The following is a 22,712-nucleotide window of genomic DNA, read 5'->3' on the forward strand; positions in this document are numbered from 1 at the left end:
AGAATTAGGAATGAGATTATCCGGGAGAAGGTGGGAGTGGCTTTGGTGGAGGACAAGATGCGGGAATAAAGGCTGAGATGGTTTGGGCATGTAATAAGGAGGGGCGTGGATGCCCCAGTTCGTAGGTATGAGAGGCTAGCTTTGGATGGCTTCAGGAGGGGTAGAGGTAGGCCGAAGAAATACTGGAGGGAGGTGATTAGACATGACATGGAGCAGCTTCAGCTTACTGAGGACATGACCCTAGATAGGAAGGTGTGGAGGGCGCGGATAAGGGTAGAAGGCTAGTGTGAGTGTGGGTTGTAGCAAGCAGTCAGGAGAGATCTTGTGTAGCCGGGTTAGTAATCCTAGGGCTGTGTACATAAGTGTCCTTGGTATGTGATATATGTTACTACTAGGTGGGTGTCCTATTTCTTATTTCGTGTTGCCCTTATTTCTTGTATTTCGTATTTCTCTAATTTCTATTTTCTTATTCCTTATTTTTGTTATATCATCCATCCCCTTATTTACTATTTTTTATCTTGAGCCGGGGGTCTATCGGAAACAGCCTATCTACTTCTTCGGAGGTAGCGGTATGGACTGCGTACATCTTACTCTCCCCAGACCCCACTTTGTGGGAATACACTGGGTTTGTTGTTGTTGTTGTAGTTTTAGCAGATATGACAAGCCTACTGAATTCTGCACTACACAAATAATGAAGAAATTCTTCTGAAAAGCAAGAAGTCAAGACTTGATCTTTTGGGGAAGAAGAAAAGCTTTGGGGAAAGCTCTGTAAAAATACGTTGTAAAGTTATGATTGAAATCTGCAAAGTTGGATTTAAATAGAATTAAGGTAACCAAAGATGAAAGGACACAACCTTTCACTAAAAGATACTTTTTCATAAAACACACAAACTTTTATCTAAGAGGCAACTTGAAGAGTTGCAGTGGGTTGCTCCTCAACTCAGGGACCAGTTCCCAAATGAACTTACATAATAAGAACTAGGAGAAATATAAACTAAGAAGTGCAAGAATGAAGTAAATAGCAGACACAAAGTTTTTACGTAAAAACTCTTTGCTCAAGGGAGAAAAAACACGACCTGCCTCCAGTATTTCTAAGCTCCACTATATCCAAGCAACTTTTTGAATACAGACTCTACGGATTAACCTCCTAATCCTTTGTCTCCTAGAAATAATTCTATTACAAGGAAACACAAACAGTAACTCTACTGCTTCAACCTCCAGCTAACTCTAACTGAACACACCACGCTAACTCTAGCTTGAACAATCACCTAACTCTATATGATTACAAAGGAAAGCTTTGCACCTCAACACCTACTAACAATCATAAGCAAATGTAGGCAAATGTTTAAGAGCAAAGTACAAAGACTCAAATACAACAAGGAAATAAAAATACAACTCGATGAACGATCAGTTCCCTGTTGCAAACTGAAGTCTTTGATTCACAGCTTCAGAGAGATATTTTGTTGTAAGAATATAAGTGTTGGTTTTCTTGTTGAGGAAGATGAGCAATATATATTATGACACAAGAAAAACTAGGAGAGATAACATTGGTTGAGGCAAAAATGTGGCAGCAGCTTTTCCACCAACTTTCGTACTTTGTGCCAGCTGTGACAGTTGACCGTGATAGTGACAGGTGAGCCCAACCTGTTCCCTAAGCGACAGCAGCTTTGTCATCACAATACCTCCAAGAAACAGGTCCCAAACTATAAGTTTGTCAATCATCAAAACTAAGGACTTAACACAACTCTTCATCTAAAAGACACATCTTATTAAAAAGACACCTCTTCACTAAATACTTATAATTATTAATTTAATTTTAAATAAAAATCCAACACTACCGATGCATTGGCTCAGTTAATATATACAAATGTTATCTTCTCAAAAAAAAAAAGCAGATATGAGAATCAAGAAATAATCTTATTTGATCTAATTACCTAACTTATCTATAGCAAATCACATCAACAACATGAAACGAGATACAAATTAATTATGTGATCTGTACATGTAAATATCATGTATATGTGTGTGTCCCTTTACATACTTGTATAATATCATGGCTATGCATATTGTTGATAATAAACATAGATACATAAATCAGCATTCTGAATTTCAGAATTACTGATCAACCATGGCTTTGTGTTCAGATGAAATATATTGCAGTCCTTCAATATGCAAAATTTCTGAAAGCATACCTTAACATAATTCCTACTTGATGGAGATCAATCATAAATGTCGATTGTTCAGCAGCCATAAACTTACTCCCCATGGCACAAAATATCCTGCTTGTCAGTGTTATCACTCTCTCACATATTAGGCAACAAACAGATGACCTAAAATATAATCAACGCAAAGTAGATGATCCTTATAACTTATGTGCTCATGTTGAAGAATGCAGATGAATATAATTTTTTTACAGACAAATGGTGCTGCATCTATTTAAATTGAACTAAAAACAGTAGAAGTGCAGAAACCTGTCAGTAAGCGGATGACCTAAAATATAACCAACGCAAAGTTGATAATTCTTAGAGATTATGTGCTCGTGTTGAAGAATGCAGTTGAATATAAATTTTTTACAGATGAATGGTGCTGCATCAAATTAAATTGAACTAAAAATAGTAGAAGAAGGGCGGAAACCTGTCAGTTAAACCCACTGTGGCAGCATCTGCTGGTACATAACTTCCAATGTGGGAAAGGAAAACTATCAAGGCAACCTAAAAGAATTATTGAAATAAATGCTTAAGTGGATGAAAATATGGAAATTGCATTAGTTACAGTTATAAGTATTTATTAGATGAACAAAATTGGTAAATACCAAGGATAGATGACCTGCCTCATTGGTGTTTACATCATTACGAGGTTGAGAGTAAGTTTAAACACCAGTATATTAGTGTTACTTATAAAAAAGGATAAAATTCAACACCAGTGAGGGAACCATATCCTTGGCTGATTCCTGTAAAATGAAATATATTTTAAGGAGATTTAATATTCAAAATTACAAAGTATAACATCTTGCGCTCTAGTGGTTCAATGAAGTTGGATTGAGCTCGGGTTCAATTCCCAACAGAGACAAAGACTCAGTGGTTTCTTCGCATCTATTCTAGCCTTGGTGGACAGAGCTACCAGGTACCTGTTGTTGGTGGGAGGTAGAAGGTACCTCATGGAATTAGTCGAGGTGTGCACAAGCTGGCCCGGACACTACGGTTATCAAAATAAAAACATCTTGCCTCAGATCAGAGAACTACGGTTAATCAAACTTGGAAACTAAGACATGAACTTTGGAGTGCGAAACTGATTATAACCAGAAAATCAAGACTACAGGTGGGAGTTGCAGCAACTCTTCCACTTCGGATGGTTCTGAAATGAATGAATGGTTTAGAGGGTCTAAAGATCTTCACTTCACTAGGTGAACAAGGACAGATCACCAAGTTGTTTGGGGTTATAGTGAGACCTTAGTCATTCTACATATTTTGTCCTTACTGTATGTTAATGTCTAGTTTATCACTTCTCCTGTAAAATTCAAAAAAAAATATCACCCACTAGAAAAGGGTCTTTTTCATCTAAAACATACATATTGGGATTTGCTATGGTAAATAGAGTTGAAACGTGAGGGGGAATTGTTGGGCTTCTCTCGACAAGATAAAAAAGATCAGATGTTAATGATAGCATTGTCGACATCTGTCCCTTGAAAAAGAGTAAGATAGGCCAAAAGGCACAGAGACAGCCTTTATACGGCTTGGCTTCACTATCGCTCATAATGGTCGACAATATTCCATCTAATAACTTGAGTTGTTAGTGAGAAAACATATTTATTTACTTAATTATTTCTGCAACACACCCCTTCATGTGCTGGTCTGATTCCTTTTTATAGGCCAAACACATGGAACTTCTTTTCTAATAATGGGCGGCGGTAAGATTCGAACCGAGGATTTCGGCCTGCTCTATGACCATGTTAAAAAGTGTGACTATCTCATCGAAAAGCTTAAGCTATTAGAGAGAACATATTTTTATTTAGTTAATTCTAATTTCAACAAAAATATATTCATAAGTTAAAGAATAAATAAACTAATTACCTCTGTGATATAACCTAGTTTTCCAATTAAAAAAAAAGGACAGCCCGGTGCACTAAAGCTACCGCTATGCGCTGTGTCCAGGAAAGGGCCCCACCACAAGGGTGTATCGTACGCAGTCTTACCTTGCATTTCTGCTAGAGGTTGTTTCCAAAGCTTGAACCCGTGACCTAGTTTTCCAATATACCTCTAAATTTCAAAGTCAAACACAAACATAATGGAAATCACTATAGTAGATAGATTCATAAATAGATACTTATTTGTCTGGGATTTTCCTAACATCGGGAGAGTTGAGTGTTTGGCTTCAAAAATAAGGGTTTACTAGAACGTTTCTCTAGTGTTCCATCTTTTGGTTGACTTCGTAGCTAGTTTCATCAGTTAATTCAATATCATCTACACGTAACACATGAATGGAATGTCATATTTTGTATTAGCTGGTAATTTGATTAGCCCATTGTTGATTTGTGAATATTTGAGATTTGATTTTGTAGGATCTTAATTGATTTGATAAAATCATATCTGATTTGTTGTAGGTAATTAGGTATTAGATAAAAGAGATCACATCTTGATTGTCATATCTACTAGAATCAAGCGATTTGATTCTATTATGTTTGCTTTCCTATACTATAAATTGCAGCTCTCAGATAAATAAAATGTACACTTTTGATACCAATCTTACATGGTATCAAAGCAGCTTTATTCTTATGTTGCTGATGAATAAAACAGCATTTACTGGGCTACGTCACACAGCGGCATTAACAGAAGCCGAAAGTTCTGTTAACAAAGTCCTAACCGAGACAACAATGAATGAAGACGGCGATTCTTCTCATTTTTCTTTTCAGATTACTTCTCACAAGCTGAATGGAAAAAATTATTTGGAATGGGCGCAATCTGTCTGTTTGGCAATTGATGATCGAGAAAAACTTGGGCACTTGACTGGAGAAACGAGAAAGCCTGAACCAGGAGCACCGAAAATGAATGCCCAGAGTTCAAAAAACTCAATGGTAATTGCTTGGCTACTAACTCCATAGAATCTACCATAGGTAAACCATATTTCTTCCCACTACTAGGGTTGTCTGGGAGGTTGTTAGAGAGACTTATTCTGATATAGAAAATGTCTCTCAGATTTTTGAATTAAAAATTAAACTGTAGAAAATGAGGCAGGGGAAAGAAGTGTTATTCTTTACTATAATAAGATGGTTTCCCTGTGGCAAGAATTAGATCAATGCTATAACGATGAATGGGAGTGTTCGAAGGATAGCGTAAAAGCAATGAAAAAGGAAGAAAGTGAGAGGGTGTATCTATTTTTAGCAGGGTTAAACCAAGATTTTGACAAACATCGTTCTAGACTTCTTGGGAAAAATCCGCTGCCTGCTTTGAGGGAAACATTTTCTGAAATGAGGCGTGAATAAACAAGGAGGAATGTTATGCTAAAACAAAAAGATTTCAATCTGGAATAAAAAAATATAGAGTCATCTGCTTTAGTTGTTGTGAAAAATGAGAATGATAAGAAAAAAAGTTGTGTGATTTTAGCAAAAAATACTAGCAGACTCATGAGACTTGCTGGAAGATCCATGGAAAACCGCCCATCTGGAACAAAAAAAGGACAAAAAAGCATGGCAATCAAGCCTTTCAGTGTACCAGCAAAGAACCGGGGCTGAAATCTTCTTCAGAAAAGCCACCATTCACCAAGGAACAGCTAGAGCTACTGGACAAACTTCTCCAATCCAGTATACCTAGTCCTTCTACTCCCACTTGTTCTTTTACCCAAACAGGTAATGTGCCACACATTTTTTTAGTACAGATTCTACTAATATAAGCTCTTAGATAATAGATTCAAGGGCTAGTGATCACATGACATGGAACTCTCATTTTTTCTCGACTTATACTTCTTTAGTAGGAAATAAAAAAGTCAAATTTGTTGATGGTTCCTTCTCAGCAATTGCTGGGAAAGGGACAGTCAAACTAACCCTTTTTATGACTCTTTTTGAAGTCTTTCATATTCCAAAATTGTCTCATAATCTTTTATCCATCAGCAAGTTGATTCAAAACCTTAATTGTCATGCTATCTTTGACAATATTTCATGTGTATTTCAGGACAAGGTCTCGAGGAGGATGATTGGCAATGCTAGAAAGTCTGAAGGTCTCTATTTTCTTACAGATGGCGACAATTCAGTAAATTTTAGTTCAACTTGTTTGAACTTTGTTCTAGTTGATAATAAAATCATAATATTGCACTATCACCTTGGTCATCCTAGTTTTCATTATTTGAAACTACATCCTTTTTTCAATGTAAATTTTGTGAAATGGCTAAACACAAACGTTCATCTTTTTCATCCCAAAGTTACCATGCCACAAAACCCTTTAAGTTAATCCATAGTGATGTTTGGGGACCTTCTAAGATAGCAACCGTAAATGGAAAAAGGTGGTTCGTATGTTTCATAGATGATCACACTAGACTAACTTGGGTGTACCTATTGAAAGACATGGGGGAAGTAAAACATATATTTGAGGCTTTTTATGTTATGGTTGATACACAATTTCATAATAAGATTCAAATATTTTGGAGTGATAATGGGAGAGAGTTTTTTAATAACCACCTAAGCAATTTTTTCACTTCTAAGGGAATAGTGCACCAAAGTTCATGTTCCGATATACCCCAATAAAATGGAGTAGCAGAGAGAAAAATAGGCACCTTATAGAAGTAACTAGAGACTTAATGTTCACAATTGGAGTCCCTAAATTTCTTTAGGGAGAAGCTCTTCTGACATCCACCTATCTTATTAATAGGATGCCTTCCCGTATTCTAAGTTTTAAAACCCCTTTCAATATGTTCAAGACATACTTCCCTACTTCTAGATTGACAACTGATCTATCTTTGAGAGTTTTTGGGTATAGTGTATTTGTTCATGTTCATGATCATAATAGGAGTAAACTTGATCCACGTGCTAAAAAATGTGTGTTTGTTGGTTATGCCCCTAGTTAAAAGGGTTACAAGTGTTATGACTCAATTACTAGAAAGGTTATTGTCTCAATGGATGTCACCTTTTTGAATCACAACAATTTTTTGAAGCTCATCTTTAGGGGGAGAAACATAGTGAAGATTCGAGGGATGATAAAGATCTTCTTGACCTCACATGTGAGGAACAAAAGGATCCAAAATTTATAATAGATATAGGAAATAGTTTTTTAGTATTAGCAACCTAGATAAGGTAAGAGATCCTAACTTAAATAATGAAAATAAGGATACTGAGGCAATAGAGCATTTTCGTGAAACAATTAATGACAAGAACAGGGAACAAACAAAGGAATTATAGGTTTACATGAGAAGAAACTGAAATCAAGAAAAAGAGATCAAGGACTCTCATCAGAACCAAATGTCCTCCCCACAAGATCTTATTGATACACAAGGTAATTCTCCAGAACCTAACTCTGATTTACCCCTTGTTAGTTTAGACCTTGATCTTCTAATTGCCGAACGTAAAGTGGTAAGAAAAGTCATCAACTATCCCATGCCAAATTTTGTGTCATATAGAAACTTATCCCCTTCCTATATAGATTTTCTTTCTCAATTGACTGGAATGGAGATACCAAGAAATGTGCAAGATGCTTTGAACATTCTCGAGTGGAAGGAGGCAATTCTTGAGGAAATGACCGCTCTGGAGAGAAATGAAACCTCGAAAATAGTGGAACTACCTCGTGGAAAGAAAATAGTGGGCTGCAAGTGGATGTTCACCATCAAATTTTAATCAGATGGGTCCCAAGAGAGGTATAAGGCACGTTTGGTATCAAAAGGATTCGCTCAAACTTATAGGATTGACTATCTTGAGACATTTGCTCCAGTTGCCAAATTGAAGTCAATAAGGGTTCTTTTGATCATTACGGCCAACCTTGATTGGACCCTCCAACAACTAGACGTGAAGAATGCATTCTTGAATGGAAAACTCGAAGAAGAAGTCTACATGGAACCTCCTCCAGGTTTGAAGAAAGGTATGGAACTAGAATGTGCAAGCTAAAGAAATCACTCTACGGGCTCAAACAATCTCCAAGAGCTTGGTTTGAGAGGTTTACTCAATTCATGAAAAAACAAGGGTACACTCAAGGGCAAGCAAATCACACCATGTTCATTCGACATTCTCTTGAGGGAATGACAACCATTTTGCTAGTGTATGTTGATAATATTATACTTACAGGAGATGACTTGTCCGAAATGGAGAATTTAAAGAAACAGTTGGCCTCGGAGTTTGAGAGTAAAGATCTGGGCCAGCTGAAATATTTTCTTGGCATGGAAGTAGTGAGATCAAAAGAAGGCATTATGGTGTCACAAAGTAAGTATGTACTAGATCTTCTATGAGAGGGAATGAGTGGTTGTCGTCCAGCTGAAACACCCATTGATCCGAATATAAAATTCGAAAATAAAGAAGAAAATTCAGTTGACCACAGTCAATATAAAATACTAGGAGGGAAGTTGATCTACTTGTCACATACTCGACCTGATATAGCTTTTTCTATAAGCTTAGTCAGTCAGTTTATGTACTCTTCAAAGGAAAAGCACCAAGAAGCGGTCTACAGGATCCTTAGATATCTTAAAAGTTCTCCGGGGAAGGGATTGTTTTTCAGAAAAAGTCAACATAGGGGCATTGAAAGCTTTACAGATGCAGACTGGGTAGGTTCTACTACTGACAAGAGGTCTACATCTGGATATTGTACATTTATCTAGCCTAGAGGAGTAAAAATAAGAATGTTGTAGCCCGCAGCAGTGCTGAAGCTGAATACCGATCTATGGCCCATGGGATTTGTGAAATGATTTGGCTCAAGAAGATGATGGAAGAACTCAAAAAAACGTTTGGTTTACCAATGAAGTTGTGTTGTGACAATAAAGCGGTCATAAGTATTGCTCACAATCCAATTCAACATGATAGAACAAAACATGTTGAAGTGGATAGGCACTTCATAAATGAGAAGATTGAAGAAGGAAGTGTGTGCATGTCTTTCATCCCAACATATCAGCAAATTGCAGATATTTTCACAAAAGGCTTGTTTAAATCGAAATTTGAAATTCTTGTAAGCAAGTTAGGCATAACAGATATTTACATGCCAACTTGAGGGGGAGTGTTGATTTGTGAATATTTAAGATTTGATTTAGTAGGATCTTAATTGACTTGATAAAATCATATCTGATTTATTGTAGATAGTTTAGGTAATTAGATCAAAAAGATCACATCTTGATTGTCATATCTGCTAGAATCAAGCGATTTGATTTTGTTATGTTTGCTTTTCTATACTATATATTTGTAGCTCTCAGATGAATAAAATGTGGTACCAATCTTACACCCATATATAACTAGGATAAACAAGTACAAATTCAAGATAGAGTTGTAAACCATGGCTATAGAAACTTCTAAGTTCTATGTATCTTCTTAGCTCTCACATTTATAACCACTTCTTCATATGTATGGAAAGTTATATATTAGGTATAAATTGTTCTCTTTATCCACCAAAAGACGTTTCTTGATACTTTATTGTACTCTTTATCTAAGCCAACAAATATCAAATAGAGATTCTTCTTTCTCTCGTAAATTTCATTCAATCTTCTTAGAAAATTATTACATCGCTTGTAGATACATGACATGAATATGAACTAGTTATGTCATTGTTGTAATATCCCCAAGTTTACGTTCTATCATTTTTTTTTCTCCAAATTTCGTCATATACTCCACTTGTCCATACACATTTTAAATATCTCCTCTAGCCATATAAATTGGAACTAAGGTACTTGTAACAGACAAGGTATATAAGACGAATTGATCTTTTATTCCATGAAGTAACAGGTATATATACATCTATGTTGATAGATATTGATCAGTTTCCTATATCCTAGCTTAACTATAGGAGTAGAATAACCTAAGGGGGAATGTGATGATTTGGCCATATTTGATGTAAACCTCCCAATTTATCGAATGATAGGTGTGACTAGTGAGAGGGCTACTCAAAAGTTTGAACTATGGATATAGAGTGAGGGTTTAAGTTTAGTAGAAGTAAGATTGAATGTATGTGGTGTATGTTTTGCCAACACAAGAAAAGTGAAGTATCAGTGAGATTGGACTAGATTGTGGTGCCTAAATACAAACAATTCAAATACCTAAGATTGATAAAAAAAAAGGGCAGCCCGGCGCACTAAAGCTACCGCTATATGCAGTGTCCGGGGAAGGGGCCCACCACAACAGTGTATTGTGCGCAGCCTTACCTTGCATTTCTGCCAGAGGCTGTTTCCAAGGCTTGAACCGTGACCTCCTGGTCATATGGCAGCAACTTTACTAGATACTCCAAGGCTCCCCTTCAAATACCTAAGATTGATGTTCCCGTAAAATGGTATATACAATCAAAAAGGATAGTTGAATTGAAGAAGCATTAGTGGAGTGTTTATGCTATAGGAGGATACCTACTAAAGTAAAATGCAGATTTTATAAAACCTTTGTAAACCAACAATGTTATATGGGAGTATACATATTCAGAAGCCCATCATATCCACAAAGTGAATGTTTTAAAAATGTGTATGTTAAGATAAATCACAGTCATACAAGATAAGACAAAATTTAGAAATGACCACATTCTCTAGAAGATAGAAGTAGCATACATAGAGGATAAAGTGAGAGAAGGTCACTTGAGACGATCTGCTCACATCCTACGTCGACTTGCAGACTGTGTGTGAAACCATAATGAATGGAAGTGTTAAAATCAGGCCCGATAGACCTAAAATCTAAAAAAGGGAAGTTGTTTTGAGAGATTTACAGTCTCTTCAAATCCATGCAGACTTGGTGCATGTAGGGTACACCGGAAGAAAATCATATAGGCGATGTCGTTAGAATTTTAATTTCTAGTGTCAAAGAACCTAAACTTTTAGATATTGGACTGACAGAGTCTAAATGGAGTGACGCGGCTAGACAGGATTCATAGAGCTGACTCGTATGAGTTTGGAATTGAGGCCCTAGTTGTTGTTTGTTGTGTTTACCTAATAGTAAAAACTATTATTAAAGGACAAAGATGGTGAAAAATAGCATAACGAAGAAAGATATGTAATCTACAACCGATTATATGAGAAACTAGAAGGTTCTTAGTCAGTTAACACTCCAAAGCACCAAATTAACATTGTGTGTAGTGAAAGAAAGAGAGAGTTCTACCTGCTTGATGTAGATGCTTTTTCCCGAATAATTAGGGCCTGTGATGATATTAATTCTTCCTGGAAGGTTCATAACGTTCAGCCACAGGATATAGTGCTTGGCAAGAATTAGTGAGTTCAAAATGGCTTCTTCAATGGACATTCCTCTATACCTTCATGAGAAATTTTTGTGTCGTTTGGAATAAATGTGTCTACTGTCATCTCCTGCAAAACATGTCTGTAAAAAGAATTATATAAAACGGAACCCCTTGGCAGATGCCCTAATGGTAAACCTTACTGCATTGCATTTAAAAGGATAGTTCCAGTTATTCACATGTTTCTTACCTTCCACTCCTTATATCAAGCAAATCTTCTGCAGTCAAATTTGGTCTTACATAGTTATTTTGACGTGCAACCAAGGCTAATGCTAAAATGCTACGCAGAAGCAGAAAATAAATGTTAAGCGGGAATAGAAGAAAACAGAAAAAAATTGTATCAAAATGCTCACCAGTCAAGCTCAGCTGCAAAACTAACAGCCTTGTGCACATGCACTGAGAATTGATGAATATGTGACACTAAGTCTCTTGTTATAGCTCTCTCCATATCTTCAAGAAAGCTCAAAAGAGTAACAAAGAGGAAAATAAAGCAAAATAAACTACGAGAGAAACTCTATTCTAACTGAATCTAAATATTCGGGCCATGAAAAAGTTGGTGCTCGGTAGTGAAAAAGTTTCACGGTTTGGCTATCATACACGGTGATTGCAGGCAGCATTCAAATTTGTTTATCTGTTACTATTGAACTTTGTCAGAATGAACCATATTTCTTTTTGCTTCAAGTCTTTGAGGAAGTATAATGTGAAAGCTAAGGACAAGAATCAAGGAATACCCAGGATTTTATGATATATATCTCCAAGAAGGTTATCCATTTCTTTTGTCTTTGCGGTATGATAAAAGAACCTCCTGTGTTCTCCCTCCTCATCAGCAAACTAGACATTTGATAACCCATTCCTAATATAGATCAGAAGATGTCTAGTGATTTCATACACTGCTTTATAAATCAGCAATTACATACCGCAAACTCATAGTCCTGAAGACTCTCTAGCATTTCTTCATCAAGTTTTTCATTGAAAATGCACATTAAGTAACCTGTAAGAGGAAAGGCACAGATATTGATCCCAACTATAGATGACAGTTTTATCATAGGTTTAATATGTGTTGAGAGATAATTCCGCAAAATTGACATGGTATAAGAGCCTTCTTTTCAGCTTTGATTCTTAGTGTCTTTCACCTGTGGTTCCCTTCAGAATTTTTTTTTTAAAGTCTTGGTTCTGCTTATTGCTTACTTTTACCAGTCAATCCTAAGCATCTTAGGAATTTCATCTTGGTCATTCTAGTATCATTGTGTTTCTGTCTCCCTTAGCTAGTCAAGAACATGGCGTCACATTAGTTTGAGTCCTTCCATGTTCGTTTCACCGGAAAAATTACTCGAGAATTTCAATTTCAACTATTTGTCACCGGAAAAGAATTATGGGGACATATAGATGGAAGTGATCTTGCTCTTACCGATTCTACAAAGATCGATGAATGAAAGATTAAAGATGCTCGGGTGATGTCATGGATTTTAGGGTCAATTGACCCTCTTATTGTTCTTAATCTCAGGCCATACAAGACATCAAAGGCTAAGTGAGATTACTTACAAAAGGTTTACAACCAAGACCGTAGCGCAAGGCGCTTTCAGCTAGAGCATGAAATTGCTAATTACTCTCAAGGAGGTCTCTCTTTTCAAGATTATTTTTCAGGATTTTAGAACTTATGGGCTGAATTACTGATATTATTTATGCTAAACTACCTGGTGAATCTGTCTCTGTAATTCAAGCAGTTTATGAGCAAAGAAAGAGAGACCAATTTTTGATGAAATTGCGATCTGAATTTGAGAGTGTTCGCTCTAACTTGATGAATCGAGACTCATCTCCCTCTTTAGATATTTTTTTAAGGAATACTTCGTGAAAAGCAGCGTCTTTTCACACAAAATGCTTTCAATCAAGAAAACATCCAGACTGTTGCATTTGCTGCAGGGAAAAGGAAAAGGTAGGGATATGAGCAAAATTCAATGCTATAGTTGCAAGCAATGTGGCCATATTGCGCGCAATTGTGGTAAGAAGTTCTGTAATTATTGTAAACAACACGGGCATATAATCAAGGATTGTACCACACGTCCTCAAAATCGTAGGATCAATGCCTTCCAAGCGGAGATAAATGGTTCCACTTCTGATAACTCATATTCAACAGGAACTAACAACCAATTTGCTACTCCGGCAACTGGACAAGTTCTTACTACTGAAACGGTACAACAAATGATTGTGTCAGCCTTTTCAGCCTTGGGGCTACAAGGTAACGATATTACATCTAATTTTTGGCTTGTTGATTCTGGCGCTTCCAATCATATGACCAACTCAACTAGTGAGCTAAAAAATGTTCGTAATTATCATGGTCTCTCACAAATTCAGGTGGTCAATGGTAGTAATTTACCCATTACCAAAGTTGGAGATATTACTTAAACTTTCAAGAATGTTTTTGTATCACCAAAGCTCTCCACTAGTCTTATTTCAGTTGGTCCATTAGTAGATGACAATTATGATGTGAAATTTTCTCGTAATGGTTGCATTGTGCAGGATCAGGTGTCGGAGACGATAATCGCAAAAGGGCCTAAAGTTGGAAGATTGTTTCCTATACATTTTTCCATTCCTTGTGTTCTATCTTTTGCTTGTACTCCTACAACCAGTAAGACGGAGGTTTGGCATAAGCGTCTAGGACGTCCTAATTCTATTGTGTTGTCTCATTTATCAAATTCTGGTCTATTAGGAAATAAAAATCAATTTTCAGTTGCTTACTTTGATTGTTCTACTTGTAAATTAGGCAAAAGTAAAATTGTTCTTTTTCCTAATTTTGGTAGTCGTGCTATGAACTGTTTTGATGTAATTCATAGTGATGTTTGGGGCATTTAACCAATTGTTTCACATGCTCATTTGAAGTACTTTATGACATTCATAGATGATTATAATTGGTTTACATGGGAGCATTTTCTTCGATCCAAATCTGCAGTGTTTTCCATGTTCAAAAAATTTTTGGCTTACATTGAGAATCAATTTTCCACATGTATCAAAATATTAAGATCTGATTCTGGTGAAGAATATATGTCTTATGAATTCAATAATTTCTTACTTGAGAAAGGGATCATCTCACAACGCTCTTGCCCATATACACCACAACATAATGGGGTGGCTGAGCGTAAAAAACGTCATCTTTTAGATGTTACTCGTACTTTATTGATTGAGTCATTTGTACCATCTAAATACTGGGTGGAAGCTTGTCTACTACTGTTTATTTGATTAATAGACTATCATCTAAAGTGTTAAATCTTGAATCTCGATATTATCATCTTTATCACAAGTATCCTAACTACCACAGTTTTCATACATTTGGTTGTATTTGTTTTGTGCACCTACCTCCATCTCAACACAATAAACTTTCTGTTCAGCCTACTAAATGTGCTTTTATGGGTTATAGTACTTCACGAAAAGGTTTTATTTGTTATGATCCAAGTTCTAACAAATTTCATGTTTCTAGAAATGTTGTGTTCTTTGAAAATCAGTCTTTCTTTCCTAACCATATTGAGTCATCTTCTGTTTCTCTTCTTCCGACTTTTGAGGATTTGCCATTTTCTTCTAAGCGGTTTAAACCTGGATTTGTGTATGAATGACGTCGGCCAACTTTACCCCATTCCGAAACGGATCCGCCACCTGAGACTGCTCCACAACGAGAATCTGAGATTTCTTCAAGGTCTACTCCACTTGACCCTTCTCGACGATCTACCAGAGTGTCTCATACTCCTAAATGGTATGGTTTTTCTTCTACTTTATCCACCATCTCTATTACAACAAGTTACTCACAAGCCTCCAAGCTTGAATGTTGGTAGAAAGCAATGAAAGAGGAATTTTTGGCTTTTAAAGAAAATAACACATACGATATTGTTCCTTGTCCTTCAAATGTCTGTCCAATTGGATGTAAATAGGTTTATTCAATTAAACTTCATTCTGATGGAACTCTTGATTGGTACAAGGCTCGACTAGTGATTCTTGGAAACAAACAAGAGTATGGTGTGGACTATGAGGAGACTTTTTGCACCTATAGCAAAAATAACTATGGTGCGCACTATTATTGCCATTATTGCGTCACAAAATTGGCCTCTTCATCAAATGGATGTCAAAAATGTTTTTCTCCACGGTGATCTCAAAGAAGATATTTATATGAAACCTCCACCTGGTTTGTTCTCATCACCTACATCAGATGCATGCAAGTTGAAGCAGTCTTTATATGGATTAAAACAAGCTCCTAGAGCTTGGTTTGACAAGTTTCAGTCTACTTTGCTTCAATTCTCTTTTGAGCAGAGCAAAAATAAATCATCTTTGTTTCTTCGACAAACATCTGCAGGTTGTGTTCTTCTTCTAGTGTATGTAAATGGTATTATTATCACAGGAACTGACTCTTCACTAATCACTAGCATCTAACAGCAACTAAAGGATTGTTTTCATATGAAAGATTTTGGTACTCTTACATACTTTTTAGGGTTGGAAGTTCATTATGATTCTTTAGGTGTGTTCTTGAACCAACAAAAATATACACAAGATTTGATTACTTTGGCTAGTCTTCAAGAATCTTCATCTGTAAATACTCTATTGGAACTGAATGTAAAGTATCATCGTGAGGAAGGAGATCTTCTTCCTGATCCAACTTTGTAACGGAAATTAGTTAGGAGCCTAAATTATCTTACTATTACTCGGCCTGATATCTCTGTTGCAGTTCAACAAGTGAGACAATTTATGCAGGCTCCCTGTCATCTATATTTGGTGGTTGTCCATTGCATCATTCGATATCTCTTGGGAACACCTACTCATGGATTATTCTTTCCTAGTCGTTCTCCAATTCAGCTTAATGCATTTAGTGATTCTGATTGGGCTGGATATCCTGACACCCGTCACTCCGTCACGGGTTGGTGCATGTTTCTCAGAGATACTTTAATATGTTGGAAGAGCAAGAAGCAAGACTGTGTTTCAAAATCTTCAACCGAATCTGAATATCGAGCAATGTCTACTGCTTACTCCGAGATTGTTTGGCTTCGTGGTTTACTTGCAAAAATTGGATTTCCCCAATCTAATCTCACTCCTCTCCACACCGACAACACAAGTGTTATTTAGATTGCCACCAATCCAGTTTTTCATGAAAGGACCAAACACATTGAAGTGGACTATCATTATATTAGAGAGATAAGAGAGTCATTACTCTTCCACATGTATCCAGTGATCTCCAAATCACCGATGCGTTTACAAAATCCATGGCACGGCAACGCCATCAATTTCTAGTGGGCAAATTAATGTTTCTTGATTCACTGGCATCAATTTGAGGGGGGGTGTTAGGATAATAGACATCATTTCTGTCCAGCAGATTTTCTGGACAAATTTCAATGATAGACAGATATACAGCTATTTGGACGGATTTTTTGGACAGATTTCAACACATAGATTTCAGTTATAAATGCGTAATATTTGTAAATATTTGTGTAAATAGCTTTTAATACTTAGATATAGGAGATATTCTTAGAGATGTAATAGTTAGGAATGATAGATATTAAGGGATACATGGCAGATATTAGGAGATTCATGGCAGATCTTTAGGGATGTACAAGAAGAAGTCTTTCTATTTAATGATAGAACTCTCAACTTGAGAAATCATTCAGCAAAATTGACAAGCATAACAAGTGGTATAAGAGCTCAGATCATGAGACCTATGTGGTAAGGATGGCAGAGGGCACTTGTTGGAAATTGACTGATAAGAAGCTAACTCGTCATGATGAAATGCTAACAGATCTATTAAATTCGCAGCAAGAGGTGAAGAACACGAAAGTTGGAATACAAGGAACACTAGAATTAATCCTCGATCATTCGGGTGCTTTGGAAAGAGGTCCAGCAGGCCAGAACATTGGTGGTGGAGAATTGCCTAATCCAGTTCACGACATCAGAAACAGGCATCCACCAGCTCCAGTTTTGCCACCCAAGTGGGAGCTACCTCAATTAGAAGGTCATGAACCCAAGGTATGGATTCGAAAATGCAGAAGGTATTTCACGCAGTATAGAATTGTTGATGAGAATAAAGTGGAAACTGTTGCACTTTATTTGAATGGATCTACTGAGGTGTGGTATTATTCACTAGTGCTGAGTCGAGGAGTAGTGAATTGGGTAGATTTTAAGGGGGGAATTGGTCAGCAGGTTTGGTGAGATACTAGTTGAAGATGTGGAAGAACTCAATAAACTAAGCCAAACAGGTACAGATGATGAATTTCTGGGTAGATTTGAAGATCTAAAGGGAAAGATGCTCATCAGGAACCTAGCCCTGAATGAGGCTCACTTCTTATCTAGCTTCATACGTGCCTTGAAGGAAGAAATCAGGTTGTTGTTACGATGTTTAGACCAACCATACTGAAAGGGGCGATTGAAAAAAGGCTAAGATGCAGGAAATGGCTATTGAGGCTGCCTTAAAAGAGAAACAAGTCCACTATCAAGAGTAACCAAACAATTAGTGCTAACAAAACACTTAGTAACCCTACTATAAGGAATAACACCTTCAGAATCAGTCCTGAAGTGTATAACTACAGGAAGGCCAACCATTTGTGTTTTAGATGTGGTGATAAGTACGGGCTTGGGCATATCTGCAAGAAGAAGGAACTCAATTGTTTGGCGGGAGAAGTAGAGGTTGAACCTATACTAGATGAGGTTGAACCTGTGTTAGATGCAGCTGAAATTACTGAGAAACCACCTGAATTATTAATTGAAGGTGTACTAGAGCAAGAGATACAACAAATTGTGTGTCTCAATACTTAAACAGGCCATAATAGAGAAGAAAATACCATCTTAGTGGGGTATACTGTGTAGAAGAGGCAGTTATCCTTGTTGGTTGACTCAGGTAGCACACATTTATTGATGAGCACACAGTTCAAGTTATTGGCCATCAATCTAGCATTTGCCCGCCAGTAAGAGTGACTGACTATGGCAGATGGTAATTATGTGCTTTGCACTTCACATTTTAAGGGATTCATGTGGAAAATGCAAGGAAGGTTCTTTGTGGAAAATTTGCTTATTATTCCTCTTGGAGGCAAGGACATTGTGTTGGGAAATGACTGGATGAAGAAGCATAATCCTACAAAATTTGACCATGAAAGGAGGTGTGTGACTACAGGTAGGAGGAGCAACAAACTTGTGCTACCAAGTTTACCTGAGGAGGGTAGTTTGAGTATGACATCAAGCAGTCCATGAGCAAGATGTTGAAGAAAGGTCAAGCACTCATTGCTCATTTGTTTATGATGACCACAGTCCCACATGAGGTTGAGCTGACCATTGATGCAGGAATTTAAGAAGTATTAGATGAGTACGATGAAGTGTTTGCTGAGCCTAAGTCCCTACCACCTGCTAGAGCCTTGGATCATTCTATCCCTCTTAAATCTGGGGCTATGCCAGTCAATTTAAGACCTTACAGGTACGACTACCATCAAAAGGATAAGCTGGAGAAACAAGTGAAGGACATGCTTACTAGTGGAGTGATCCAGCATAGTCAGCCCCTTTTTCATCACCTGCTCTCTTGGTCAAGAAGAAGGATGGCACATGGAGGTTCTGTGTAGATTATAGAGGCTTAAATGATATTACTATCAAAGAAAAGTACCCTATTCCAATACTGGATGACTTGTTGGATGGATTATGTGGTGCTATGGTTATCACCAAATCAAGATAAGAGTAGAGGAAGTGTTTAAAACAGCTTTCAGAACTCAGGAGGAATATTATGAGTTCAGGGTGATGCCCTTTGGGCTCACTAATGCTCCAACAACCATCTAAGCTTTAATGAATAAGATTTTCAAACCCTTCTTGAGAAAATTTGTGCTAGTATTTTTTGATGACATCCTAATCTACAGCCTCACTATAGATGATCATATTCAACACTTGAGAGTGGTGTTTGCTACCCTTAAAACTCATTCATTGTTTGCAAAGAAGCCTAAGTGTTCTTTTGGTCAGCCACAAGTGGAGTACTTGGGGCACATCATTAATTAAGATGGAGTAGCTATTGATCGTGAAAGGATTCAGGCCATGGTAGACTGGCCTAGACCTACAACACTCAGGGCTCTCAGAGGGTTCCTTGGTCTCACTGGTTACTGTAAGAGATATGTTAAGAACTATGGTACCATTTACAGGCCTCTTACTGACCTATTAAAGGACTTCTTTAAGTGGAATCCAGAAGAAGAGATAGCATTTAAGGCACTCAAGGTGGCCATGACCACCATCCCAGTATTAGCTCTTCCTAACTACACACAGGAGTTTGTGGTTGAGACAGATACTAGTCACAGAGGCATTGAGGTTGTGTTGTTGAAGAAAGGTAAACCAATAGCTTATTTCAGTAAAGTGTTAGCATTAAAGCATAGAGGGAGGTCAATGTATGAAAAGGAATACATGGCACTTCTAAGGGCTATTGATAAGTGGAGACACTATCTTCAATTCAAGCATTTTATAGTGAGAACTGACCATCACAGCTTGAAGTACCTACTAGAACAAAAGATGACTTCAGCTATGCAGCAGAAGGGATTGACCAAGCTCTTGGGACTTGATTATGAGGTTCAATATAAAAAGGGAGCTAGGGTGGCTAATGCATTGTCCAAGCAGTAGGAAGGGCTACAAGGAATAGAGGCTTAAACTCCAGCTCAGCTGTTTGTTGTCAGCACTTGTACTTCTGTATGGATTCAAGAAGTGACAACAGTCACATAGATGATGCTCAGGTGCAAAACATTGTGACACTATTGGCAATAGACACTAATGGGCCTAGCTTATGGCATTACTAAGCTGGAATTCTCAAAAGAAAGAGTAAGGTGTATATAGGATCAAATGGCAACTTGAGACAAAAGTTGATTTCCTCATTTCATGGCACACCACTTGGAGGTCATTCTGGACAATTAGGGACATTGAAGAGATTAACTTAGTGATTTTATTGGCCAAACATGAAATTGATGGTGAATGATTACGTTTCAAGTTATGACATTTGCCACTAAAACAAAGATGACAGGTCAGCTTATCCTGGACTCTTGCAACCATTGCCCATCCCAAATCAAGCTTGGAGCCATACCATTATGGACTTTATAGAAGGCTTACCAAAATCCAAGTTTAAAGATGCCATCTGGGTAACAGTTGACAGGTTTACTAAGCATGCTCATTTCCTCACTTTGTCGCATCCTTTTACTGCAGCTACAGTTGCTAACATTTTTTGGAAGAAGATTCATAGCTTACATGGAATACCTGAGTCCATAGTTACTGATAGAGACAAGATTTTTGTGAGCAACTTTTGGCAGGCATTGTTTGATACCAAATTGAGGTATCAAGGACTAAAAGTGAGGGAAAAGGGAAATACAGTTATGAAGAAGAAGAGGGAAATAGGAGAAGAGAAGAAGAATTAGGGAAGAGAACAGAGAGAGTAGAGTTTTCACCTTCCAAACTGAGTAATGCTAGTACAATTGAGCTACTTATACTACTGAAATGTAAATGACATGCTAAACATGTGAATGAATTAAATGTGCACAAAACCAAGGCGTAACGACTTTTCCCGCCAACTAACTGTAATTTGAATTTGTCTATGTGGCAGCTGAGTCATCAGCTAAGTCATCAGTACTACTATTTCGTGTATCAATACCCCCGCTATGAAGATCATCCTTTTCCTCAAGGATAAAGGAAGGAAATCTGGACCTCAATGCAGCAGCAAATTCCCAAGTAGCGTAAGATACATCCAAGTCAGACCACCTAATCAAACACTGAACCACAGTTTTATTACCTCGTTTGACCAATAACCTGTCGAGAATCGATTTAGGGAAGGGACACAAAGGACTGGAAAGGTGGATTATGGGAGGATGAATAATGTCAGAAGGAATAGCATGGCAGAATTTGAGTTGAGAAATGTGGAAGGTAGGGTGAATCAAAACCTCTGGAGGAAACAGAAGAGTGTAAGCTACAGCACCCACCTTAGCAATAATGGGATAAGGACCAAAATACCTAGAGGCAAGCTTGTAATAAGGAAAAGAGGTCATAGATGATTGTCGATAGGGTTGAAGCTTGACAAAGACCCAATCACCAACCTGAAATTGCTTATCAATTCTATGGGTATTAGCCTGAGATTACATTCTTTGTTAAGCTCTAGTGAGATGGTGTTTGGCGAGCTGAAGTTAAAATTCTCTCAGCAGCAGAATATCATCTAGAGTAGAAATATCAAACTCATGAGAATGTAAAGAAGATGTAAAGGAAGAGGGTAGTCATAGAGGAGTTCAAAAGGAGAGGTTTGGATGGAGGAATGATGGGTTGAGTTATACCACCATTCAGCTAATGGAAGAAAGAAAGAAAGTCCAATCAAAAGGGGAGTCGGTGCAAAAGCACCTAAGATATGTTTCAAGGCACCTATTAAGGACCTCAGATTGCCCATCCGTTTGGGGGTGATAGGCAGTGGAAGTTTGAAGTGTGACACCTTGAGAAGTAAGGAAGGATTGCCAAAAGGAACTAATAAAGATGGGATCTCGATCACTAGTGATAGAAGCAGGGAAACCATGGAGTTTAAAAACCGAGTCTGAGAATATAGGGACTAAGGTTTGAGCAGAGAATGGATGGGAGAGAGCAAGAAAATGGTCATACTTAGTGAGTCTGTCAACAATAACCCAAATAACAGTTTTTCCATGAGACTTGGAAAGACCTTCTATGAAATCCATGGTAATATCTGACTAGGGTAATTGAGGAATAGGAAGTGGTTGTAATAATCCAGGGTAGGCTGCAGTGTCATATTTATTTCTTTGACAAATGGAACAATTGTGCACAAACTGGAGAATGTCCTTCCTGATGCCCTTCCAGTAGAAATAAGTCAACACCTTCCTTGTGGTAGAATCTATACCAGCATGACCACCTGAGGCAGTAGAGTGCCATAGAAAAATAATCTTAAGTCTGAGATCAGCATCCTTGCCCACCACTAGCTTACCCTTCCTTCTTAATTGATTATTGATCCAAGTATACTGCTTCTGAGGAGTAACTTGAAGTGATGTAATGAGAGTCTGGAGATCAGTATCAATAGACCAACTTGTTTCGAATCTCAGTCCATAAATCAGACTGAACTGAAGAGATCATCATAGTCATCACCTCAGCTCCATGCACTCTGGATAAAGAATCAGCAACCACATTTTCCTTACCCTTCTTATATTGGATTTCAAAATCAAAGAAAAGGAGCTTAGCTAAAACCATCTAACTTGCCCATCAGTGTGTATCTTCTGCTCCAACAAGTACTTAAGGGCTTTTTGATCAGTCTTAACAACAAAATGTTGTCCTAGCAGATAATGGGACCATTTGGATACTGCAAAAACTAAGGCT

At 37.4% G+C, this 22,712-nt stretch overlaps 1 protein-coding gene across 24 annotated transcripts in view; it reads right to left on the minus strand.

The window, feature by feature from the left end:
• LOC107845531 (DNA mismatch repair protein MSH5) overlaps positions 1-22,712 on the minus strand; it is a 78,501-nt gene that overhangs the window by 33,912 nt on the left and 21,877 nt on the right. For 16 of the 24 annotated variants that reach the window (XR_007045819.1, XR_001666879.2, XR_007045814.1 and 13 more), the window contains 8 exons: positions 12,299-12,372; positions 12,113-12,212; positions 11,735-11,831; positions 11,572-11,661; positions 11,400-11,464; positions 11,249-11,307; positions 2,635-2,711; positions 2,193-2,330 (listed from right to left, as the gene is read on the minus strand). Coding sequence is in view for 14 of the 24 variants with exons in the window: in XM_047398075.1 (XP_047254031.1) it covers positions 2,193-2,330; positions 2,635-2,711; positions 11,249-11,307; positions 11,400-11,464; positions 11,572-11,661; positions 11,735-11,831; positions 12,113-12,212; positions 12,299-12,372 (700 nt within the window). In the remaining 10 variants the exon portion in view is untranslated. Of the gene's footprint in view, positions 1-1,595; positions 1,683-2,192; positions 2,331-2,634; positions 2,712-11,248; positions 11,308-11,399; positions 11,465-11,571; positions 11,662-11,734; positions 11,832-12,112; positions 12,213-12,298; positions 12,373-22,712 lie in introns of all 24 variants that reach the window. The other 8 variants (XR_001666881.2, XM_016689907.2, XM_016689905.2 and 5 more) reach the window with 6 other exon arrangements.

The sequence above is a fragment of the Capsicum annuum genome, chromosome 10, assembly GCF_002878395.1.
Source record: "Capsicum annuum cultivar UCD-10X-F1 chromosome 10, UCD10Xv1.1, whole genome shotgun sequence".
Lineage (NCBI taxonomy): Eukaryota > Viridiplantae > Streptophyta > Magnoliopsida > Solanales > Solanaceae > Capsicum > Capsicum annuum.